The sequence below is a fragment of the Hippoglossus stenolepis genome, chromosome 4, assembly GCF_022539355.2.
Source record: "Hippoglossus stenolepis isolate QCI-W04-F060 chromosome 4, HSTE1.2, whole genome shotgun sequence".
Classification (NCBI taxonomy): domain Eukaryota; kingdom Metazoa; phylum Chordata; class Actinopteri; order Pleuronectiformes; family Pleuronectidae; genus Hippoglossus; species Hippoglossus stenolepis.
In genome coordinates this window covers 5,989,252-6,013,271 of record NC_061486.1, presented here as the reverse complement: position 1 = coordinate 6,013,271, position 24,020 = coordinate 5,989,252, and the positions used below count along the sequence as shown (strand labels likewise).

Genomic DNA, 24,020 nt, shown 5'->3' with positions numbered 1-24,020 from the left:
CAGGGGTGTCAGAATAGTGTGGGGCAGCAGACAGGCGGGGCATGAAGTGCTGGGAAGAGGTGTGAATGGGAGGGGGTCTGCTAATTAAACACTATTCCACCGCTATTAACATCCTGCCACCCCAGCTCAGTCCTCAGCACCAGTGGGTCTAACAAACATTCCCGTCTCAACCTCCGCACTCGGTCCGCTGCCTCCTTTTCACTTTGTGGCATTAACCTGGATAATTATGCTCTGGAGCTTTCCCCCAGACCCTGGCTGCTCTGCAGAAGCCTTCCCATTGACTCGGCTGTCAGACGTTATCACTTGCTCAGCTGGATTTAGACTCTCTAATGCCAAAGTGCTGCAGAGACGCACCTGCTGGATCGGGTCAACTTAATAATAGTTTGTCGGTCATCATTAAAAAAAACTTAAGGGGCGGAGTAGCCGGCAGATTAAGGGAGATTATCTCCATCGAGCAATATTATCTCTTTGTATTTCATTATATTCTATACGAATGCATAAGCTTTTGTTTGGATAAGATAAGATAAGATGTACTTTTATAGATCCTCCGTAGAGGAAATTCACAAATGGCACAGCAGCACAAGAAATATATACAATACAATAAGGTAGAAATTATTCTATATATAGAAATATTCAAATTGTGCAATATAGAGATAGGGATTAAAGTCGTTATTGAACAAGTTATCTATTCTTCGTAGTATACAGTGTACAAAAAGTGCAGTCTAATGGCTGATGGAGCCCTCTGAGCACTTTGAGGTACAGGGCTGGATCAGTTTGTGGCTGAGCTGAGCTGCCTCAGTTCAGCAGAGAGGGAAAGAGAGATCTGTTCATGATGGTAAAACAGCTTCTATTAGTCTGACGTTTTTCATCGCCCCCTCTTGAGACTACTTGATTTGGAAAGTTTTTAATGACATGATCAAGTGAGAATGTCATCTCAAAGGAATCTGGGTTTGCAAAGGCTGATCTAAGATAGTCTCCGTTCCTCTGACTGCTTCATGAATATTATTTAATGACAAAAAAGTATAGTTATTTATGTAAACGTGTGTTTCCTGCACTGGTGCCACTGGTTTAGGAGGACTTGCTAACGACAAGTCAACTTCAACATTGGGAAACTGGAACCTGTGTTCAACTCTAATGATTCTGGGACAAAATATGAGAACTTTTTTTTATTGTATTTGTAAAGTATGCAATACGAATGTGGTCAGATCTTAAATTAGTATCGCTGTCTTTTACGGTTTCATTTTTCTTTGTTAATAGAATAAAAAAATGTTGCCCTTTTACTTTGTGTTTACTTGGAGCCTGTAAAGGTTCTTTTTTTTTAAGCTTGATTTATTACCAGCAGTAAAAATTCCAACAAAGCCATCTCTAGCAGTCATCTCTATCCCGGGCCCGGATTACAACTGGCCACCACCTGACCTCGCAGCTGGATCAGTGTCATCTTCAAAAAGAAAGTCGTGTTCATTAACGACAAGATGGTACACGATCCTGTCTTTTTCCCGTGGACTCCCTGTGACACGTTTTGCCATCTGAAAACCATATTCCTGCTGCCAGAGCTTTGAGGAAATTCACATCTGGCCAATCAGTGGATCAGACTCCCAGTGACATTTTAGGCATTTGGAGCCCTGAGAAGAATTTTCCTCCGTAATTACATCCACTCCTCACGACTTGGAGACACGCATTTTCTCTACAGACTTAAAGACACCCTCCTCCGGCCTCTGGTTACTCCCACAGGCTGTTGATGAAGTACACTCATCAGGCGAAATATAAAATTCTCACATAGCGAAGAGAACTTTCTATTAAGTGTGCGTGTTCCCCTGGCCGACTCCGTTTTTTAGACAGGAAGTGCGTCTGATTGAGGTCTCAGCGATTGGGGGCTTGTTGGAATGTTGCATGCTGATCCCGCAGAGTAACTGAAGCCTTGAGTGTACCCTGCCCCGCTTTTCAACCCCTCTGCTTCCTCCCGAGCCTTCATCACTCACAGATTTCTGTCTGCTCCGTGTGTCTAGGGAGGACGTACAATGACCTGAACCAGTACCCTGTCTTTCCCTGGGTCCTCACCAACTACGACTCCGAGGAGCTGGACCTGACACTGCCAGGGAACTTCAGAGATCTCTCAAAGGTAAACAGAGGCCTCACGGCGACGCACCTCTGTACGACAGAGAGAAGGGAGGGGGTGAGTGGCCGCCGCTGGCTCTGATGGCAGGGGATTTCCTTATTAAGAGTCAGACTGTAAAACAACATCATATTTAATGGCCGTGTGCACAGTCTGAACTCTGAGGTGGAATGAAGAAAGCAGAAAATACTGTTTTAAGAACTTGAAATACACGTCTTTAAATTTGCCCAATGTGTTGTCTCATCACATATTGATACTGAATAATGTAAATTGAATAATTCAGACAACAGAAGACTTTTTGACCTATAAACATCAGTAGAGGAGCTCGGCTAAGGCTCAACAGTCCCCTTAGGAAACAGCCCTTAAATGAACTAGATCCGGATTTGTATTTGCATCTGCAGCAAATTACACACACTTTTTTCATCAAGATCAATGAATTATTTTTCGAGAAATCAATACAAATATTGAAAAACATAACCTCCTTGGTCTCAATATCACAATCTGATGACTACTCATAAAAAATAACATCTTTTAGGTCCAGACTAAATCTTTAACCAAAAATAAGTCTAGTAAGAGGATAGTAATCTATCTTTTTTTTTTAAATGGCTTTTAAATTAATTCTCTATTGGTTCAGAGGATTTCCTGCTGTGATTCGACTTTTTAGTTTCAAGGTTTTTGGGAGTGATGACAGTGGGTCACGTGCGCGGCGTTGCAGTGAAAGTTGTTCTGAGTGTGGCAGGTCAGAAAGCCTTCAAGCTGCGCCGCGGAGAGAGTCCTGCTAACGCTGCCAAATCACCGGAGCTCCGACACAATGACACTAATGCCCCACAACCCTGGGAGATAAAGTTCAGTGTCGTGTTTGCTCTGTCTTTGACAGAAGGGGAGAAGGCAGCAGATCACTCTACCACAAACTGTGACCTGGTTTGCTGGTTTACCAACCCCCTTCTCTCTCTCTCTCTCTCTCTCTCTCTCTCTCTCTCTCTCTCTCTCTCTCTGTCTCTCTCTCGCTCTGTCTCTCCTTCTTGCACATGCACACTGCAGCTCACTGACCTGAAAACAGTTGCATTCCTGTCTGAGCTCTTTCTCTTGCTCACTTTATCACTCCCTCATTCCTCTTTGTTTCCCTCGGAGCAGACGTTCTGACTAAGAGCCTCACTTTGTCGTCTCAGTTCTCAACAGTTTGAATCAATTTTCAACTTTTCGAGGCATGTGCGTGCATGGTGTGTTTTGTAGCGGGAGAACTTTGAAGTTGAAACGCTCAGAAAATCACAAGCGAGGAACATAAAGGGCTGTGAACTTGAAAAATGAGCTTCTACTGCGCTGAAACACTTCTTCACATTTCTGTAGACCCCAGAACATTTTGGAAAAAAAACGGCTCAGCTGCATGTGACTCGCCGCCATCATTTCTGTTTCTGTTTTTGGCAGCTCCAGCCTGTTGGGTATCCAGGTGGGCTGAGAGGGCCACTGTGTGTGTGTGTGTCTGTGATTGTGTGTGTGTGTCTGTGTTCGGGGGGGGGAGCGGCGATCAGGGCTGAGCCATGTGCAGCCCCTCTGCCCTGGGGAGACAGTTATGTATTGTAATGTATTCCAGTGACATCCTCCCATGCTGTTTACAGGGCTGAGCTGCCTTCATTAGCATGAGTTCACAGCCCGTGTCTCCTGACAGTTGTCCTTGGAACCCCAGGGCTCTTACCTCCAAAAGTTCACAGCCAGCGTAGCAGGTAGGGACAGCGTCCCCCCCCCCACACGTCTCCTCTGTGCTTGGTCTGCCCTTTTGTTCAATTACGGTTCAGAGGTAGAAGCACCCGGGACTCGCTCGTCGTATAGTATGGCTGTGTTTGTGTCCCCGAGGTGTGTGTCCAGCGAGTGTGGCTGTGCACCACGCAGGCTGTGTGTGTGGCGACTGGGGCTGGGTATCATTATTCATCAGAAGAATCCAAACTGTGCTGTCCGACACAGCTTTACAAGAACTTTAGATTGAAAAATAAATGATGGTTTTAACTACTTTATGATTGAAGTGGATTTTAAACCTAAACAAACTCTAGTGCCAGTTATTCCAGAGTGATAGACTACAGACATATTTTGTTTATTCTTAAACTCTGTTGTGGTTTGAAACCCTATAAGTGGGTTATAAGTGTGCTATAACTTTCTATAAGTGTGTGCAATTTAATAGAAGGGGATTATTGGGCCTTGGTGGAGGTACGTGCTCTATGAGTGACATTCTGGTTTGTTTGATTGGTTTATTTGTCAGCAGTGTTATGCAAAAACTAAATATATTTCCTCAAAATTTGGCGGAAGGATGGGACATGGGCCAAGAAAGAACCCATTCCATTTTGGGGTGGATCCGGACAAAAGGGCAGATCCAGGATTGTGAGATTAGGGAATAATTCATGGATTTTGATGAAACAATATATATTTAGGGGGCTGATATCTCTTATTGATTGAATTTAAGAGGAGTGTTTGGCCTTGCATGGCGTAGGTGTCCGCTCCACTCGTTACCCCATGAATTGTATTCATTTAAAATTGCAATTTGTTTTTGTACCTGGTCGAATATCTTATCACCTCGTGTAAAATGATCTGTCACTCCAGAGCTCAGTGAGCTACAGCATTAGGAAAATAAACCATCAACCCTCTTTGATCAATACACTGGTTAAAACTAAATCATAGCTTATAAACCGAAGCATCGCTAACACCTAATTACAGCTTCCAATAATTATTCTCACATTATCCCGCAGCGTGTATTGCACAACTCGAGAGGCTTTTCTTTCCCACAGATCCGAGTCATGCCTGAGACCTGTTTGGCAGTTACAGGTGACGGACAGCATTGTTTGAAAAATGCTGGAGCTCGTACTGATCTGCCAAATAACATCCTCCCAAACCTACTGCACGTACGTACCTACAATTACCTGCTGGTTGGCCATCCAGTGAGCTGTGAACGGTGCTACTGAACACGGCAGCCCTCCGCCTCGGGGGCCAGCGCTCTGCATATTTGGGTGTCAGATACGTTCATGCAGTGAAGTGTTTCATTAGATTCTAATGATTATTTCCCTGATTGAGTGACAAGCAGGGCGATAGATCTGGGGAAGCTAATCTTCCTCATAGCTGTTTAATTAGGTGACGAAAATTCATATAGTTGGATAAAAAAGCGATGGAAGCAGATGTGGTTTTAAGATTTTGATTCCTCGTCCACTGACTAACACTTATGAGATGTTTCCCGTGTTAAATGTAATTTCATGAGACAAGCGACACGAGAAAGTGACGTGTATTAGTCAACACATGTTACATTATTTTAAATGACTAAAATAATGCCAATGATTGGAATTAACCTTTGTAAAAAGATTCTGAATGATCCGGGCTGAGATCTAGAAAAGTCTTCCCTCTCAAAGCTTCTGCTTGTGACAGTCTCTCTGACAGCCGAGCATGTCTGAGAGATGCTTTCTGAGTAACGCAGACAAACCCGGCTGCTCCAAAGAACCACTCCGCACTTTTCTGTTCCATAATGGATCCTTCCTCAGCCTCACTTCCCCTCCAGTCAGGCTGCTTGGGAGCACTTCTGCTTCATCCTGAGTTGGAGCAACTTGATTGCATTAGACCGGAGCTGCACACACCGCCCGGCCTGTGACGAGGCAAGCAAAGAACGACTCAGACGCTCCCTGACAGTGCACCGTAGCAACATACTGTAATGTAATTCCTCTGAGATGTAAAATGCAATATGCATCTCATCGGGAGGTAGCTTAGATATAAACTTAGAATGGACGCACTCTCTTCACGCTCAAACAGCATCAGCTACATTCTTCTCCCTGCATCTGCAGAGAGCAACAGCAGAAATGATCCTGATTGAATCTGAAGCCAAATCTGAGTTTGATCACACTTTGTTTAGTCGCGTTGATGTGTTTCACTGGGTCAGGTGTTACACCAGAAATGAACTGGGATAGGAGCCAGTGGGGAACTGTCTGAACCAGTTGTGTTCATCGTCTCGTATCTGTGATCAGTGTGATACGCAGTCGGAAAAGGGACGAGGTGATTATTCCCTGTGGAATAAAGGTAAACAAAGCCTGATGTGGGGCTCATCAACACACAGTGCTTATGACACGATTAAAGACACTTGAGCTCTTCTGAAACGATCGTGATATCTTATCATAACTGGGGTTTTATCGCTAAACAAACAGCTAGGCAATCATACATTCTCCTCATATTTTTGGCTGTCCCATGTTTTTCTGTGGCCTCAAACCTTAAAAAGTAGCTTTTCACTTTATCTCACATGAAAGTGTGGGAGCGAGATTTGGCCAAGTTTCGATGCTCTTGTCGCTGAGAGAGTCTCTATATGGTCAGTTTGTTTTAACATGGTTTCTTTTATCGGTCTGTTTTTTACAGAATTGGATATGAGATTTGTATTAAAAAAGAGAATCACAGTAATTTGGTTTACGACACAGCCTGTATGTAAAGGTGGACGACGTGACAGTTCCCCAAAAGTGAAGCCAAAGCATCACAATTGCCCCCTGGTGGCTGGCTGCAGTACACGTCACTAATCCTGCCTCCTCTATGTTACTAGATGGGACATGGGCCAAACTACACGTCAAAGTACACGTTAAAGAAGTTCTTCTTAAAGACGGTTTCTGTCACTTTAGGTATCACACTCATTTTTCTGGTAAATTTTTTTATTTAGTTATTTGTTGATATAAAACTGGGTGAAATGTCACGATTGACCGTTGAGACTAAGTTGGTTGAGGGTGTATCGGTGAGACCTTGCAACCGTAGCTCCAAACCCCCCCGACACCGACCTTGGAGAAGCGTTGTCCATCTTTATATATAATCTATGATTCAGAGCCTCATCTTTATAAACAGAAAGATGACCACAAGCAACCATCTTTAATTTTACCTTCTAGTGTCATTTATTCATGTTTTTCATCCATCCGAGCACATCTATGTTTGTACGTTAACTTTAGTTTCACATTTTATTTGCTTTTTACGAATATACCTTGTATTTATCACCTGAGAAAAAGCCATTTGATCATTTGTCAGCTCTACTTCATATTTACCATTATTTTTGTACTTTTCAGTGAGTTATTTGCTGTGTAACAATCTCAAATTCAGCTGTGTTAAAAAAAGAAATCTGCTCAGCGCAAATTTCCTTCAAGACGACAGCACACTGTGACAAAGAATAACTGAAGAATAATGATGTGGGTGAACCGATACAGGTTTTCCTGTGCAGTGAGTATAATTATCCTGCCTCACCAACCACACACGCTTTCTAGAGGACAAAGTGAAATCCTTCTTACTTCTACAGTGAAATACAAGTTCCATAGAAAACGCCTTTTTATATTTACAGTACGCTCACACAGCTGAGCGACTTGGGAACACTTTAGCCTCATTTATGTAGAACCAAATAGAAGGAAATAACTTGTCAGTAAACTTGTCTTGAATCCCGTCCCTGTAACCCAGTGATTCATTCTAGACGTGATTGTGGTTAGTTTAGTCTCAGGAAAAGGCAGAGCAGGGTTACAGAGGCTTGATTATACTGAATTTAAAGCGTATATTATCCCTTTAAGAACATTTATATTTTTCATATCCCTCACTGTTGCCTTTAATAACATGACTCACTTTGTCTTTCAGCTTCTGCTGGTCCAGTTGATATTGATATAGGCAAGAAAAACACTTAAAATACTCTGTAAATCAAAAATCGTTCCAATTTGCCATTTTGTAAGTTTCGGTGATAATAGCTGGTATGTGAATTGTTTACTTATCCCTCTCTAACGCTCATTAGTATTACCTGTAGCTGTCTATTCCGTATCTGTCGCATGCAGCTTTTATAGCTCTCTAACCTGCCTCAGTCGTATACTTGCAGCGGTTTTTACGGAGTGTGAGACATCTCGTGGCCTGCACCCCGATCCAGCTGGGCCCCGAGACGGCACATGGAAGGCTATTATCACGTCGTAAATCTGCGCAGGCCTCAATAAACTTCTCTTTCAGTCTATTCAATTGTGCTAACACTGATGTGGACTGCCATTAAATTTTAGGGAAGAACGAAAAACTAGCCCCATTAAATTTTGACTTAAAGCTTTAGGGCATGTGCACGGTGCCACACATGGATATGACCTTAATCGTCAAAATGACCAAGCGAGTGTGTGTTGCATACAAACTGCAACCAGCCAAAAGAATAACAGTGTAGTTTTTAATAATGTTTGAATGGCTTTGTTGCTTCCATTTTGAATTGAGGGCTTTAATTTAATTTCTTCTGATCTGTGAGCTGCAGCTCTCAGGTAGCGAAGCTGCCACTGATTACATTACCAGTCTCCCTTCCCCCTCGGAAACCGATTCAGTCGCGCTGACTATATTGATATTGACTGCCAATATGCCTCCGAGGCTGTTATATTGGACGGGGTGATTGAAAAGGCAGAGAAGGCAATTTATTCACCACTAAACGTATGTTTAATGGGAGTAATTTTGTTGCCTTAAGAACACATGGAAATGAAACAGCCGCCAAAGGGCAAAAGCCCAGTGATGGTGTCAGAGCAACGCTGAAATTATTACGGAGTCTGCGGCTGAATAATGAACCACCAAGCTTTGGCCTAACTAAGAAATAATTGGATGCTTGTCAAATAAATATAGCAATGATGTGATTCTCTTTCTGTTTATATCTTCGCGATAATTAGGCAGCAGAAATGCAGAGCAGCGAATATGAAGTTTTATACGATTTCTGACATTTTCAGGCTTGAGCTCATCTCTGAGTTGGCATTTTGGAGATTTTTAAAGTTAAAGGTTAGTTTTTACGTTTTTGGAAACTGTTTTCCCTTCTACACTTTAATAAAAGGGAAATGCTAAGGTAACTGAAGATTACTCTGTATTCTGTAGGTCCTGGTTACCCCTATAAAGAGGATCCAGTAACAGAGTGGCACAGATGGGAGTAGCAGGGCTAAGTAAAGTTTGGCTTGGTGGGTGCGTTGGGTGTAAATCGGGTCATCCGGGGTTAATCCACGTGGATTACCCCCAACATTTAGCAGGAGACACTCAGATCTCCTCCTTCCATCCTCAGTGCTCCGTCCTGCTCACCCCTGCCGACGTATCCCTGTAAATTTCAGACAGGAGACGGCGCAGCAGGAAACTTTTTAGGGTTCGAGAGAATAATGGGGTCTGACAGTCAAATCCCAGAGTAAAGCTCCTTGTCTGCCCTGAACTCTCCCCCAGCCACTCTGCTGGCCTCTCGGCATGAAGCCTAATGGGGAACTGCTGAGACTAAGTTTATCTCTGTTAGTCTGCTCAGCTATGCTTTACTAGACCTTGTGCTAACACGAGGAACGGAAAGGCAGGTAACTGACACCATGCACCCAACTACAGATTACATCATAGAAGTACTTCATTGTTTTAAATACATTTCTCTGCCAAATGAGTTTGAACGATCTGGTAAAAAAATTAAAAAGATCATTGAATAACTGTGGGTCACACCAAATATTTGTGCACTGTAATATTATATTTTATGTTTATTTAAAGGGAAAATGCACATGAACTAACATGCATAATAAAGTCCAACATTTAAATGTGCCTGATTTATCCATGCATGCTTGTTTTCATTTGCAGTCCCTGCAGGTTGGTTGCATTGGTAAAAAGAATAACACAGATATGAGTTTATAGAAGTCTAGATTCTACGGAGGTGTTATTCCTGTTCATACGGCTCCAGGACACATGCAGTAGAGGTGGTCACTTTGATTGTACACTGTTTGTGTGGTTTGCTGTAATATGTTGATAATGATAGTTATTAATACATGTTTTTAGTCATTACTCAGACTCATATGTTTTCTCTTTTGGCTTTGTTATTATGTTATTAGTCGATTCAATGTTTTATGAAGAGTTGTAACATTCAGCCAAAAGGTGAATGTCAGAAACTGTTTTGTGGGTAAATGGTGATAAATTATAAAGTTTCCCAGTTTACAGTAAAACTCATCAGACTCGGTTCTGTATACAGTAAACTGGTCACACTCACTGCTCTGTATTCTGTCAAGCTCGCAGAATTAGTTAAAACATCAAAATGGCAGAACCATGTGTGCGTATCAGTTTTCCTTGGCTTCACAAAGTATATGACTTTACAAAAGCATACAAGAGGAAACTTGTGTAATTTCTTCGGGGTTGATTTGAGAGGAAATGTGTATTTTACTTGCGCAGGCGAATAATAACAAATTACTTCACTGCAGGAACTGAATCTTTTATTTCTTTATTTTCTTTCCAGCCTGTTGGCGCTCTGAATCCGAAGCGTGCTGCGTTCTACGCAGAACGCTACGAGACGTGGGAAGACGACCAGACACCACCTTGTCATTACAACTCCCACTACTCCACCGCTGCCACCGCCCTGCACTGGCTTGTCAGAATAGTGAGTAAAATCTCTCCTTCAGCCTCCATTATTGTGCCGTGTTCAAAATCCCAGAGTTAGTCAAGCATCTGAATAGAAATGAAGTCGAGTCCACATCCTCAGACGGATTTTATTCATTTTTGACTCTGCATTAGTTGATTGTCACTTGTCAGACTTGATGATGTTGTTACTTTGAGGTCTGTCGGCTTCTGCGCAGGAAGCAGCTCGACGTCTCAATTTGATTGGACCCGAGTTAGACCAATGGTGCTCAGAAAACACATTTCACAGGCCAGTAAGCCGGCATATGTGAACCAAATAAAGAGTGGCTGGGTAATGATTTACAGAGGCTGCTGTGACAGGTTTATGTGTTTCAGGCAACCCAGTGAGCGCCGGAGACGTGTCCATCAAGGTTACTGAGCACTGTCCTCATTTACTCTGCAAGAGAGGGAAGGAGCCACGCGTACTTCCAATCTATTCTCCGCAAAATAAGCCCTTATAACCTCCACGGCATCTTTGAGTTGGTATTCATCTGATTTTGACGTCAGCTTATTAATTTGAAAGAACTTTACCGGGGAGTTACTGTATTCCTCCTCCTCCCCCGTCATTAGTAGAAAGGGGCTGATGAACTGAGGGACCTCCCTTGACAGCAGTTAGATTGCCCTCTGTGGGTTTGTTCGCACAATCCCTTTCTTCCTCTGGTGAGTGATTCATCCGCACCAATCGGTCGCCATCCCGGGCTGAGAAAACCAAAAATTCGAGCCAATTATCATTATGGTTTACTGTACTCAGGAAGAGCGCTAATTAATTCTCCCTCAGGCTTAGATACAGAGAGTGACTGATCTCCACTGAGAGTCCGCCGCACAAAAGAATACCAATAAAATAACGATGATTATTCCGACTATTCACATGAGCGAAGTGTGTAATCCTGTCGGGTCAGAACAACACCGAGATTTTCATTATGTTGATTATGATTACTTCAATCAAAAAGGGGCGGAGAACACAACATTTAGGACTTTAAATTTTTGGGTGGAGACGGTTTGTGACGTGTCATTCTGTTTCTCTGCAGGAGCCCTTCACCACATTTTCCCTCAGTGTCAATAACAACAAGTTCGACCACCCTGACCGCACCTTTTCAGCCATTACCCGCTCCTGGAGGAACTGTCAGAGGGACACCTCCGACGTGAAGGTGAGACTCACAAGGAAAGCAAAGCCAAGTCCACGGAAGCACAAGTCTAGATCTGAAGACCAGTAAATGTGTTATATTATGTTATATTTGTTTCTTTGCCAGTTACTTCCTTCAGGCTGTTGTTCTGGACTTGTGTGTGTTGGATGATGAATGATCAGAAATATCAATATGTACTGTATGTTGTTCATTATCTGTCAGAAATATTGCGACTATGCACCATGGTATAATTGGGAGTATAACCGCACCAAGCCTCTCACTTGCTTTGCTCCCCTCCTCATCAAATGTAGCTCAACAGGACTGCAAAAATATATCCCATTAATTATAAATGCCTCATGCAAACAGCAAATCACACAGAGCCACGGTGCACTGGAAATACCCCAAGCACTTAGAAATGCACACTTGATTTATCTCACACCGGAAAAACAAACTATTCCAGAGACTGATTTTGCATCTGTGCATGGAAACACTCATGAGTCTGAACAAAGGCAGCAGCGTCTGAGAGAAAGACAAAGCCTCCCCTCTGCAGATCCACGGCGCAGTCACCGAAAACGCTGAACCCTGCTGATTCGCCTCCATTTTGCCCACTGCATAACACGCAGCAGGAATACACACTGACCTCAAAGTGTCACACATTTCTAACACACCCCGCACTGGGTAGTGTTGCCCCAGGCAATTAATAAAGCATTAATGACAAAAGCTATTTAAAATTTAGTCTTTTATGTAGGGACAGGGCTTTTACTTGCCAGGATCTGGGGGAGCAGCCAACAGTCCATGTGAGGCAGAGGCAGAAAGCTGCAAGCCGGCAAAGAGCTGAATAGTCAAACGCCACCCTGTTAACAAATACAGCCTACTTTCAACTACTTGTATGTCTGCATGCATTTGTTTTTACACACAAAGGATGGCTACCGATCTATTAGGAGAGGCGCTGTGCTGTGGAGGACAATGGTGGATTACTAGCTGTCCTTCATAATGTATTAGAAGCAGGGAAACGGTATGCAAGCACTTGTTTGGTTTACTCACGGTGCAAACTGGTAAATTATGAAGCAGCGCTGTTACAATAAGTACATACGTTACATGAGTATGTCTTGTTATAATCTCTTTTATATCTCCTATTATATTATATAATATATAGACAATCACCATGCACAGCCACCATGTAGTGACTGGGGTGAAGGTCAGCTACGGCCCAGTACACCGTGCACGCCATCGGGACTCTGATTAAAAGGCAGCTTGTTTTTACCAGGGTCTCTCCTTCATTAACCCTGGACTTCTCCAGCAGTAATGACGACAAGAACGAGGGCGGCTTAACCCCTAATGGGGATGACCTCCTAAAAGAGCAAGTCAAATGGAAACAACCCCGCGCCGGCCGAGCTTCACCTCCTCGACCACCCCATTATTAATGTGCATCCATATACCTCTCGTTCACTTTCGTGGTGCAGGCACAGCGATGTTAAGCTGGCACAGCCACCTGATGGGCAAAGAGAAGCAGGCTTTATTTTTAAAATGTACCGGGCACACGTGCATGCACACGTACTGTCCCACACACACACACACACACACACACACAAACTGCCACCGTGCTGTCTGAAGGAGTCCAGCAGCACTACGCCGGTGACAGATTCTGACGAACATGTCATTAAGGTGACACAGTGTAAAGCGACGGAGGCTCGTGTGATTGACTTGTTAGCCCATTACGATGCTGTTGCAGAATTAATGGCTGCCATGGGAGGGTGGCTTGAAAACGGGGCTGGCAGGTTTAACGGCTTGGCGGTGAGTTACGGCAGGAAGTTTACAAACGAAAAGAGGAGGGAAAGTGTGGTTTTATGTGCGTGTGTGTGAGAGGGAGAGAGAGACAGGGAAACGGGGAGGAATGGCTGCTGCGCTCCCTTCCCTGTCGTGTGCGAAGGGTGAAATGTGACCAACAGCAGAGCAGCAGTGTTACGGGCCTGCAGCATGTCATGCTAACTCGCACTCTCAAACCGCCATGATTTACCGTGGGGCCTAAAAGCTCTGCACGTTATGTATCCCATAGGCAATACAAAAACTCCATTCCACCATTGAATCTGACAAACACCGCATTCATAAAACAAGGAGTTAATAAACTGTCCTGCACCCTCCTTTTATAATCTCGGTCTAAGAGACAGACGTCAACGTTCAACTTGTCTCGTGTGGATGTTTTCTAATGAGCGAAGGTCCAACATTCCTGGTGTGCACATGCCTCATTGTGCAGAGGCTTCTCTCACTCGTCCTTCCTGAGCTAAATGATCAGGAGGATAATGGATCAGAGCGGAGACTTGAAAATCACAGGAAATATACATAATTATTTTTGGCAAATACCTTTTCTTAATAAAATAGCACATTACTTATTCGTAGCACGCTATAGTTTAGGGATTGATTGACTTTAGGAGGACGCCATTTAACTTCCGTGCCCTATTAAAGTTAAATCTTTTTTTTGAGATAGCTCAGCATTAAATATCATCTCCTTTGTTATTATCTGTCCCAATGTTGTTGCTTTCAAGGATCTACATTTTAGAGTCACCTGTCCAAGTTGTTTTTTCTGGAAAACAAATGCAGAAATATGTTGTGAGACATTTAATAAAAGTATTAAAGTGTAAACTCCAGTCATAAAAATGTACGTAGACTTAGAAACGGTTGCCTGGAAGAGGAGAAGACTTATACTCGACTCTAATATGCTTTGTAAAATGGCCTCCAGTATACATGCTGTGTAACTAAAGGGTTAAAAATCACACTCAAATCCTGTAGAAATAGTGTAAATATTTCCTCTCTTCTTCAGTGTATGAACTCACACCAGGGTTTTCATGTGGTGAGGCTCCCTCACCGAACCCACTTCCCCTCCACTGTGAGGTCCTGACCCCATCACGAGAGCCCAGAGACCAGCGAGAGAAAACCCAACTCAGTCCCACTTTCATATAACACACCTAACACCTCTGCCTGGAATAACTGGACTAGCACCTCTCGCCGCCTCCTCGTGGCCTGGTTTGGTTTGTTTGTGTTACCTTCCCCCTTGAATTCTCACTTCATCTCAGTGGGACCCCAGAACTGTTTTGTCTCTGTTTTTTGTGGCTCGGTCCTCGCACGAGACATACATGGCGAGTTGTTTGGCGATTTATGGGTAAAAACTGTGATATTAAAGCATCTCTCTTCCTCTGAAACGCAGGAGCTGATCCCTGAGTTCTACTACCTCCCGGAGATGTTTGTCAACAGCAACGGCTACCACCTGGGAATGAGGGAGGACAGGAGCCTGGTCTGTGACGTGGACTTGCCAGCCTGGGCCAAGAAGCCTGAAGACCTTGTTAGGATAAACAGGATGGTGAGGGTCAGGCATGGGTCCAACATCAAATCTCATTGTGTGATACATTTTTTTCCCCCGTCAATAACCTATATATAGGATTTTACCTCAACAAAAAAATAACAATATCATATAAGAAAGCCCTGATTATCTATTACGGGGCATTAAAACAAATTTTTGATAATTTTCTGCTGCTTGTCTCTTTAAAACACATTTTATCCAGATAATAATTCAATAACAGCAAAACTGCAACTTAAACTATGCAAACATTCATCATTTTATCAGGATTAATTGCTGCTTCAGTAGATATTCTTCATGTGCTACTCTGCAAAGCGGCACTGTGATACAGTGGTTAGCACTATAGCCTCAGAGCAAGAAGGTTAAGATAAGATAAAACATTATTGATCCACACACCAGGGAAATTCAGCTGTTTTGCTTGACTGGGGCTTATCTGTGGTAAGTTCACATGTTTTCCATGTTTTCTCCGGGTGCTCCGACTTCCTCGCACAGTTCAAACACATGGAGATTGGGGCTACGTAAATTTGGAGACTCTAAATTGTCCATAGGTGTGAATTTGTCTCTGTACCCTGGCCTTCACACTGGCGACCTGTTCAGGGTGTACCGGTGTCAGCTGGGATCGACTCCAGCTCCCCCCCATGACCCTCAAAGAACAAGTGGTGTAGATAATAGATGGAGGGATGAATGGACTCATGTCATGTTACTTATGGACCATATATACTAACCTGACTATCCACTAGAGGGGATGATACAGTAAATACAGTGTGATCTACCTTTTTATTGAATTATTTACTTTTCTACTTCCCTCACAAAGTAGTGACTCAATCCACTTCTCCTCTTGCTTCTAACCTTCCCATGTCTCCTTGTCTTATTCATGATCCATCTCATAAAGTGCAACCGCTCAATACCAACACTGTACCTCTGACCGTGTGATGTCACTGAAGGACAAGGCTGAGGGCAGCTGCGTCATAAATGGCTTTTCCATGTGTCGTCCTGGACATTTTAAATAAATTTAGATTGTTAAAGTTGGAAAAAAGTCCAATATAACAAATCCAGTCAACGTGCTCATGTTTACAGGCACAGAATACCATCTATGTTTCGTTTGCATTCAAATAGCCTCATACTGAAGTTAATGCAGAAGTATTTTTTGAGCAAAATTAGTAAATTTACACTTCAAAATGTCTTTCCCCGCTTTGTAAATAAAGCCTTACGCGTGGGTTCCTCCTAAACAGCAAGACCATCATCGGTAATGATGCTGGGAAGACACAAGGTTCAATGCATGCTCTGTATCCTGAGGTTAGGGACCGACCGTGTTTTTGGACCTCGTATAAAAGAGGCTGTGGGAAACACACTTGACCTTTTCAGCCGGAGTGACAGAGCTGGGCTGGTCTTACGGAGGTGACCTTTCCCCGTGCTGTACCCACGCTGCCTGGCCGAGCTCTGTTGGGGCGTGCACACTGGCAGGGTGGGGGGGTGAGAAGGGGAGAGAGAGCGGGGAGAGGCTGGGAGTTGTTAGGGGGCATGTCCGCATCTCCAAAACAAGGAAAGAGGATGACTGAAAAAGAGGATTTCAGTGGATATTTTCCTCTCTGTTGAAGGATGCATGTGTGATGTTGCTTTGCATTGTTACACTCACAGACCAGCGTGTTCACATGCCCAGAAAATCACAGTCATCTGCCCCCGTTTTTTGTGTCTCCTTTGTTCTGCTCCCTAGCTAGGCCATCCTCTTGCTTCCTCTATTATTTCATTTCTGTCAGTGCCTCTCTCCGCCTGCCTCCCCCTCTCTCTTTCTCTCACTCTCCCTCTCTTTCCTTCCCTCTTTCTCTCCCTCTCTCCCTCGTCCTCCCACTTCCCATCTTTGCATGTGCCACTTTCAATTGTAGTGATATGCCCTGTGGCAAACTCTGCCTCTGTGTGCTCGAGCAGGCTTTGTTGGTAATGGCTGTTATTCCTGACGCGAGGGGAGGAGTGTAAATTCCTCCAGCAAAGCCTTCCACTAGCATGCAAGGGAATTATATTGTACTGTATTGTGGAACGATACATCAAACCCCCCCCCTGCACAGCTTCCATAGGTATATTTATAATAATCATCAGGCCGAAACCTTATCACATATCTCTCACTAACACTCCCACAAGAAATCTAGTCTCTCTTTTCTCTCTCACAGGTCATTTATCAGTGTTGCCCCTGCAGATGGTTTTTATAGTAAATTGGATCCCTGTTAGTATTGAACCCTGTTTCTTTGTCTCCATGCTAAAATAGCTTGTTTGGCTTTTTCAACAGACAAAGAAATGTGATATGGGAGAAATGTCCTGAGTTAAGCTGATAACAACACAGAATGTAGCTTTTGTTCCTTCTTTAAAACAAATTAAAAACTTGTCTTTATTTCACTGAATGCACAGTGAATTGTCTCTTATAGCCTCTGTGTAATTAGCATTGTGATGTTGGATGCCGATGTAATGTCCTGGTCGCTCATCTGTGTGCGCTAAAGTAGTCGTTGTGTTATTGTGGTCACTGTTGTGTGCGAGTACAATTTGTGTTGTGTCTTCTGGCTCATGTTCCCGTGCGCCGCTGGTATGCCTCTCACCTCTAATTGCCCTGTACACCTCTGACAGGCCCTGGAAAGCGAGTTTGTGTCATGTCAGCTGCATCAGTGGATTGACCTTATTTTCGGCTACAAGCAGCGAGGCCCGGAGGCGGTGCGTGCCCTCAACGTCTTTCACTACCTGACTTACGAGGGCTCCGTCAACCTGGACAGTATCACTGACCCTTCGCTCAGAGAGGTACAGCACTCACACACACACTCACACACACACACACTCTCTCACGCACATCACCATGGTAACTACCCCCTCCGCCCCACCCGTGTTCACCATAGGCACAACTTCCTGTCTCTATTTGTCCTGGCATGCGCTGGAGCTCCAGGAGCATTCATAACATGCATCTGTCAATCAATTATTGTGTCATGGCAGATGTAACCCGTGAGAGAAACTGGCAGAGCGGCTGACTCATCAAGTTTTCTTTCAGATTACCGTCGTTTCCTGATGACCTGCGTTATGAATTTCCCCTCTCTCAGATAATCTCTCAACATCTGTCCACGTTATTCGTCGATCTTCCTAACGTCGGGTTTCTCCGCTCCTCCCTTGTATGTACTGTGGACTGTAATATACTGCGATCAGATCAATGAATCTGACGGAGCTCCTGGATCAATCGCCACAGGTCAATCAGTCAATAGATGAGGGAGTGAATCCTCTTGTTCTTAACAAATTAATTGAATATCTATCAGCGCGACCCGCACTACTTGTGAATAGCTTAATTGCGTTCGGGGGAAAAGGGGACCGGAGACCGCAGCAGCTGGCGTGCATTGTGGCGAGCTCGTCTCTCCCTGTGATATCCACCATCTGCTGTCTGCAAAACAAGTCATTTATATACTGTCACTTCCAGGGGCGCCTTTATTTATCAAGTGACCACTATGCAAATCACCTGCAGAAGATTTGGCTGATCTAATTGCCAAACCATATTGTGAGAGGTTTGGTTTTCATCACTTTCGGAGCGATTTTAGATGTTGCCTGTTTATTTTGTGTGTGTGTGTGGGGGGGGTTCGCATCGGGTGTGAGGGGGCTTTTAGCTGTCTTCCTGCCGACTGTTACCCTGAGAGATGACAGCGCTGTTAGTTAGTTGCACATTAGGAAACCTGCTACTCAGGCTCCCTAATTGTGCCCGGTTGACGCAGCCACTACTGTGACACGTGAACGTATTTGTGCAGGAGGAAGAAGTTGGCTCAGCTAATTGCAGCTGATGTAATGTTGATATGACGAGCACTAATTAAGACGAGCCTTCACGTCCTCAATCACGCTTCTCGTTCCAGACGGACGCTTTTTCTCCCACGTAATCTAAAGTACAACCTTTTTAATATTTAATCTTAAAAAGTACAGTGTTTGTCCTTGGGTTCTATCTAACGTTAATGGGAACTTATTTGATTCAAGTTCAACTATTTTCCTGCACGGTCTCTAGTAACAGCATGCAGATTTGGTAGCTGATTTCCTGCAGGACTTATTGTGCCATTATTCCCATCCCTTCGCTGAGCTCATACCGACCGGCGTGCGAGCTGCCTGGCTGAGTCACTGGAGGTGCAGCGTTGGAAAAGGGCCCAATGAACTTCTGTTGAAATGTGACTATTGAGTCCAGGATATTGATTCATTCACGGGCCTGACAGGTGAAACTGCCGATTCAGGCATTAGTCACAACAATTAACGCGTTTTGAAATGTCAAGAAATTAGAGGTCGTGCGAGATCATTTCCCGTCCGCGTGTCAGATGGAAATGATGACACGTCTGACACGCCACTGGGCCTCTGGATGAGGGGCACGGTGACAGCTCTACTGGGCACGCTGCCGGAACAGCGGCCCTTCGCTGTGACGCCTCTCCTGACAGCCTTCTCTTATGGAAAAACATGACAGCAAATCCTCGAATCAGGCCCTGCTGTGCCACTCAGAAGTAAACAGACAAATTATTCATCAGCGGGACTCTATTCCTCCTCAGCTGCCACTGTCCCCCTGAATGAACAAAGATGGCGAGGTGTGCTGTGCCTTTCCAATGAAGAGCTTTGAAAGCAGTTGACGCACTTTAAATTGATTTCACCTTGATATTCTCATGATGATGGGACAGGATGAAGGGAAGTGTTTAAATGCTTGACCCTAAAGATACGTAACTACCTTCTTACGTATCCCATATCATAAAGGATTCCGTTTGCATTGTGTGTGATGAGAGCTGCATTAGAGACCGTCACTTACCCGTGGACACATTGTTTAGGACATTTCTCCTCCCACGTACAGTAGTATGTGCACATGTCGACTGCTGAGCTGTCAGTCAGGAAACACCCTCGGGGCAATTCTTCATTTGTACTTAAGCACTGAAATTAATCAAGATAAGCTTAAACTTAACATTCCCACTGGCATGTAAAGAAGGGGCAGTTTCACGAGAAAATTGAGCAATTATATAAATGGTTTGCTTGGTGTGTTTACATGTACAGTATGTGAATGTGCCTGTATTGTTTTTGTAGTCAGATTACACGACTCGAAAGCCAGATGTACCTAATGAAAGCAATTTGCTGTCCGTAATCTGCGGTATCCATCAAGAGGTGGAAGGTGGAGCAGCTTCATATTTGTAGTTGCCACCACCCTGTGCTCAGGTGTCGTGACTCAGCCTGATCCCACGCTGCTTAGCGGGTCAGCGCAAGGCCGTGTCTGCATTCTGTCTGACAGAGCTGTTTTTTTGTTGCTGCATTGCATGAGTGCACTGGAGGATGCTGCTGGGCGACCATTCTCCCCAGAGCCTCTGTCACCAGTTTGGGAAGCAGACAGCAGATAGGGGGAGAGAGAGAACTGCAGCCACTCACCTCCGAAGCCTTTTGCTCTCGGTAAGATCGGATGAGAACAAAGTCGGAGAGACAGACGGGCGGACAGTGTTATGATGGATGTTTGGTGCTCACCCAGGCAAGGCCGTTGTTGCTGGGAGGAGAGATCAACCAGATGGCTTCGGCAATAAGTGTCACTTATCAGCCAAAAAGCAGGGCCTGAAGTGACGTAAACTAATGAACTGCCTGTTAAGTGCTCTCCATCGCAGACTGAGATGGAGATAAGTTTCTGACACACCTCAGAGAGGATTAGTGTTGAGGCACCTGAGAGATATTGACGTGTTTTGATCATCTCGGGGAGGAACATGCTCTTGAGTTGACCTTCAACGAGTCAGACCCCCTCCCCCGCAAACACAAACAAACACACAGACAAATCCTCCGCCTCACACTTATGGAAATAATTGTGGGGCGCTGATGTTGTCTGAGACGACCAAATCGGGACATGCAGCAGCGCAGTTTCCCCGGGTAATAGATTCATTACAAGAACCCCGGTGATGTTTTCCACATGGCCCTCTCAGCCTTTATGATCTCTGTATCAAATTTCTTTATTTGAACCGACATTTTGACCCTCACCCCGAACCTAACCTTAAATAGCCATATGTCAGTTGCTTGTTACTTGACGGACTGTGTTGTAAAGAAATACCGAGTAACACTTAATTGTTGCCAAATGTGCTCAGCAACTCGCATGAAAGTTTCACTTCTCCGGACGACAGCGCTCGACAAACAGGGACGGACGCCTTTTTTGGTGCTGTGTGGGAGATGGGAAGCGACCAGAGGGGGGTATTGGGGGCAACTGTTTGGCTTGCAGGTGGCCTGTCCTGATCCAGCATCACCTCCGAACGTCCCATGTCACATCGCTCACTGTGGCATGTGCTACCCAATGGGTGCTTTTGATAGTGAGTGGTGTGTACAGGCGGAGGAAAATGAGGGCCAGTCACCCGGGCAGTCGGCAGGGCGGGCGAAAGGCTGAGCGATGTATGTTCCATTGTGCACGGTGGCATTGACGGACGTCTACAAGCTCCCCTCTGATGGTGGAAGTGGCTCCAGTCACATCAATCACTCCCACCGTGGAGTGCCCCACTTTCAGTCAAGCTCAGCAGCTCTTACTGCTTGTTTTTTTTTTCTTCTTCCTCATCTCTCACTAGAAGAGAAGGAAATCTTTTGTCTATTTAAACGGAAGTTATTTTCTAATAATAGCAATTTCCTCTGGGGTTGTGTTGTTTGGTTCTCAAGGTGTGATTTGTACAGTTTTGGTTCTTCATCAGTCTCATCCATCCAGACTCATAGTTTATAATCCATAAATCAACCTGCATCAAGGTCCCCGCACCCACAAAGTCTGCTCGTGTGTTTCTGTGCATCTCGTGTTTTTGTGTGTGTGTGTGTGCATACACATGCTTTTTGCTTTTGTTTCAAGCACAATAACATCTAAAAGCGGGCGGCCTGCTGCAGTCCTTGCTGGATGTCACTCCAGGTTAACGTTTGTGCAGTGGGGGCCCCTGCGTCTGGAAATGGGAATGGTTAACTGAAGCATGTTAATAGGAAAAGGCTTGTCTCTTCCATACTAACACTTGGATGACTCTGCAGGCTGAGGGGGAAAGGGGGAGAACCAAGGCGGATTTGGAGTGCACCCTTTTCCCTTTGCCTCCCCTCCTCGGTGGCACGGCTGAGTTAGGATTTGCTTGCATTGTCAAGTAACGCATTGACCCATCACTTTGATGCATATTGATTGTGACAGCCGCTCTCTCACTCTCTCCCTCTCTCTCTCTCTCTCTCTCCTTCTCCCCTCTCTCTTCTCTCTCTCTCCCGCAGGCCACAGAGGCACAGATCCAGAGCTTTGGACAGACGCCATCTCAGTTGCTTATTGAGCCACATCCTCCACGCAGCTCCGCCATGCACCTGGTGAGAGCAATGGGCATACTGGGAAAAAAATTCCCTGCACCTCTGGTAGAGGTGTGTGCGGAGAAGGGTGTTCGCGTGCCTGCAGTTTGCAGGAATCGTCTCGAGATGGAGATTCTTTATTTTCTTGTTTACCTCTATTTCCTTCAATCCGCTCCTTTTATAAGAGAGGATAAATATTTTAGAAGTCTCACCTCATTTAGGTCAGACTGGCAAAAATAACAACACGATTTTCAGAGCCAGTTGTCTGCACTGCTTTATAGCTGCTGCTGCCTGCTAGCGGCGTGGTGTAAAGGGAAGAGTGCTCCCTACTGGCCTGCTGGTAGCTTCCCTCTCTCTGCTGTGAGCTGCTCTTCCCTCTCTAATCCATGTAATAGCCAGCCCAGCCCTCATTATCCCCACATGCTTCTCTCTGTTTCTCTCTCCCTACAAGAAAGTTTGTAAGGCAGATCCCTCCGAGACCTTTTAGTTCAATCTTCTACTTTTTGCAACAGATGTGAATGTTTTCATCCACTTCTGTCAAAAGCCTCCAGTATTAAGGATGAGAGTTGAAGCTGGTTCTCTCCCAGTATTGTCAGAGTCACTGTCTCCTCCACTGATTTTTACACATGTAGCTCAAGCTTCAGAAGAAATTTACAGAATGGAAAGCAGTAAAAAAAAAAATGTTACTCCCTGATACATGTGTTTGATGTATGCTCCGTCTCATATGAACAACCTACTCCATCCCAGTCATTCATGTCTCACCCCTGTTTGACCAACCCCTTGTCTGACTGTACAGTCCTGAGGCTACAGTGCATGAAGCCCTCCTCTGTGTCTGATCCCAGTTTTTCCTCCAACCTCCTCACTAATTAGCTCTTTCCATTCTTTTTCTGCCATCTTTTCATCTTCTCCATCCCTTACCGTCCTGCTCCTCTTCCTCTTCCTCTCTCCTCGTACCCTCTGCTCCTCTACCCACCATCACACATCCCTCCATCCTCCCCCACGCTCCCCTTCTTTCTCTCATCTACTCAACAGTGTTTCCTTCCACAGAGTCCTCTCATGTTCAAGGACCAGATGCAGCAGGATGTCATCATGGTGCTGAAGTTTCCGTCCAATTCCCCGGTGACCCACGTGGCCGCCAACACCCTGCCCCATCTGATCGTACCCGCCGTGGTCACCGTCACCTGCAGCCGCCTTTTTGCTGTCAACCGATGGCACAACACCGTTGGTGAGTGGAGCTCTATTAACGTGGCAGGTGATATGTTCAAACAAACACATATGTGCTTGAGAACTCCCACAGCAGTGGCCAAGCACACAGCCCTGCTCACTGCTCCTAATAGAGCTGTAGCCAGGCAGCTATGCGAGAGGCTCGCACCTCTCAGGTAAACCGACCACGAGTGTTTCCACATGTTCCTTCTCAGACATGTGTGAACAACATTACCCACAGAGCCCCTCCCTGAGAAGCAGCCTCACCTCAGGGTCAGAGGGCCAAAGCAATGGTTACAAGGAAATTAGGCCGCAACTGCACCACATTCTCCTCACACGTCTCCATCTGTCACTATAGAAACACACTGAGCTCAGGACCAAAGCGTCCGCACTGTGTGGCTGCTCTGGCTGCTCCCACACTAATGACCACAGCTGCAGAGCCCTTGCCATCCTGTCGCGGAGGAAAGGGAAATGTGGTTTGGCTTTTCAAAATAATGAAGATAATAAGGCCTCCACGTTTTCAGGCATGTTGCTATTTCGAAACTGGCTCCAGAAACTC

At 44.9% G+C, this 24,020-nt stretch overlaps 1 protein-coding gene across 3 annotated transcripts in view; it reads left to right on the top strand.

The window, feature by feature from the left end:
- LOC118106129 (neurobeachin) overlaps window positions 1-24,020 on the top strand; it is a 180,653-nt gene that overhangs the window by 147,733 nt on the left and 8,900 nt on the right. For 2 of the 3 annotated variants that reach the window (XM_035154409.2, XM_047339621.1), the window contains exons 44-50: window positions 2,007-2,119; window positions 10,335-10,475; window positions 11,521-11,640; window positions 14,819-14,971; window positions 17,582-17,749; window positions 22,190-22,279; window positions 23,291-23,483. In XM_035154409.2, the coding sequence (XP_035010300.2) occupies window positions 2,007-2,119; window positions 10,335-10,475; window positions 11,521-11,640; window positions 14,819-14,971; window positions 17,582-17,749; window positions 22,190-22,279; window positions 23,291-23,483 (978 nt within the window). The remainder of the gene's footprint in view (window positions 1-2,006; window positions 2,120-10,334; window positions 10,476-11,520; window positions 11,641-14,818; window positions 14,972-17,581; window positions 17,750-22,189; window positions 22,280-23,290; window positions 23,484-24,020) is intronic. The other variant, XM_035154408.2, reaches the window with a different exon arrangement.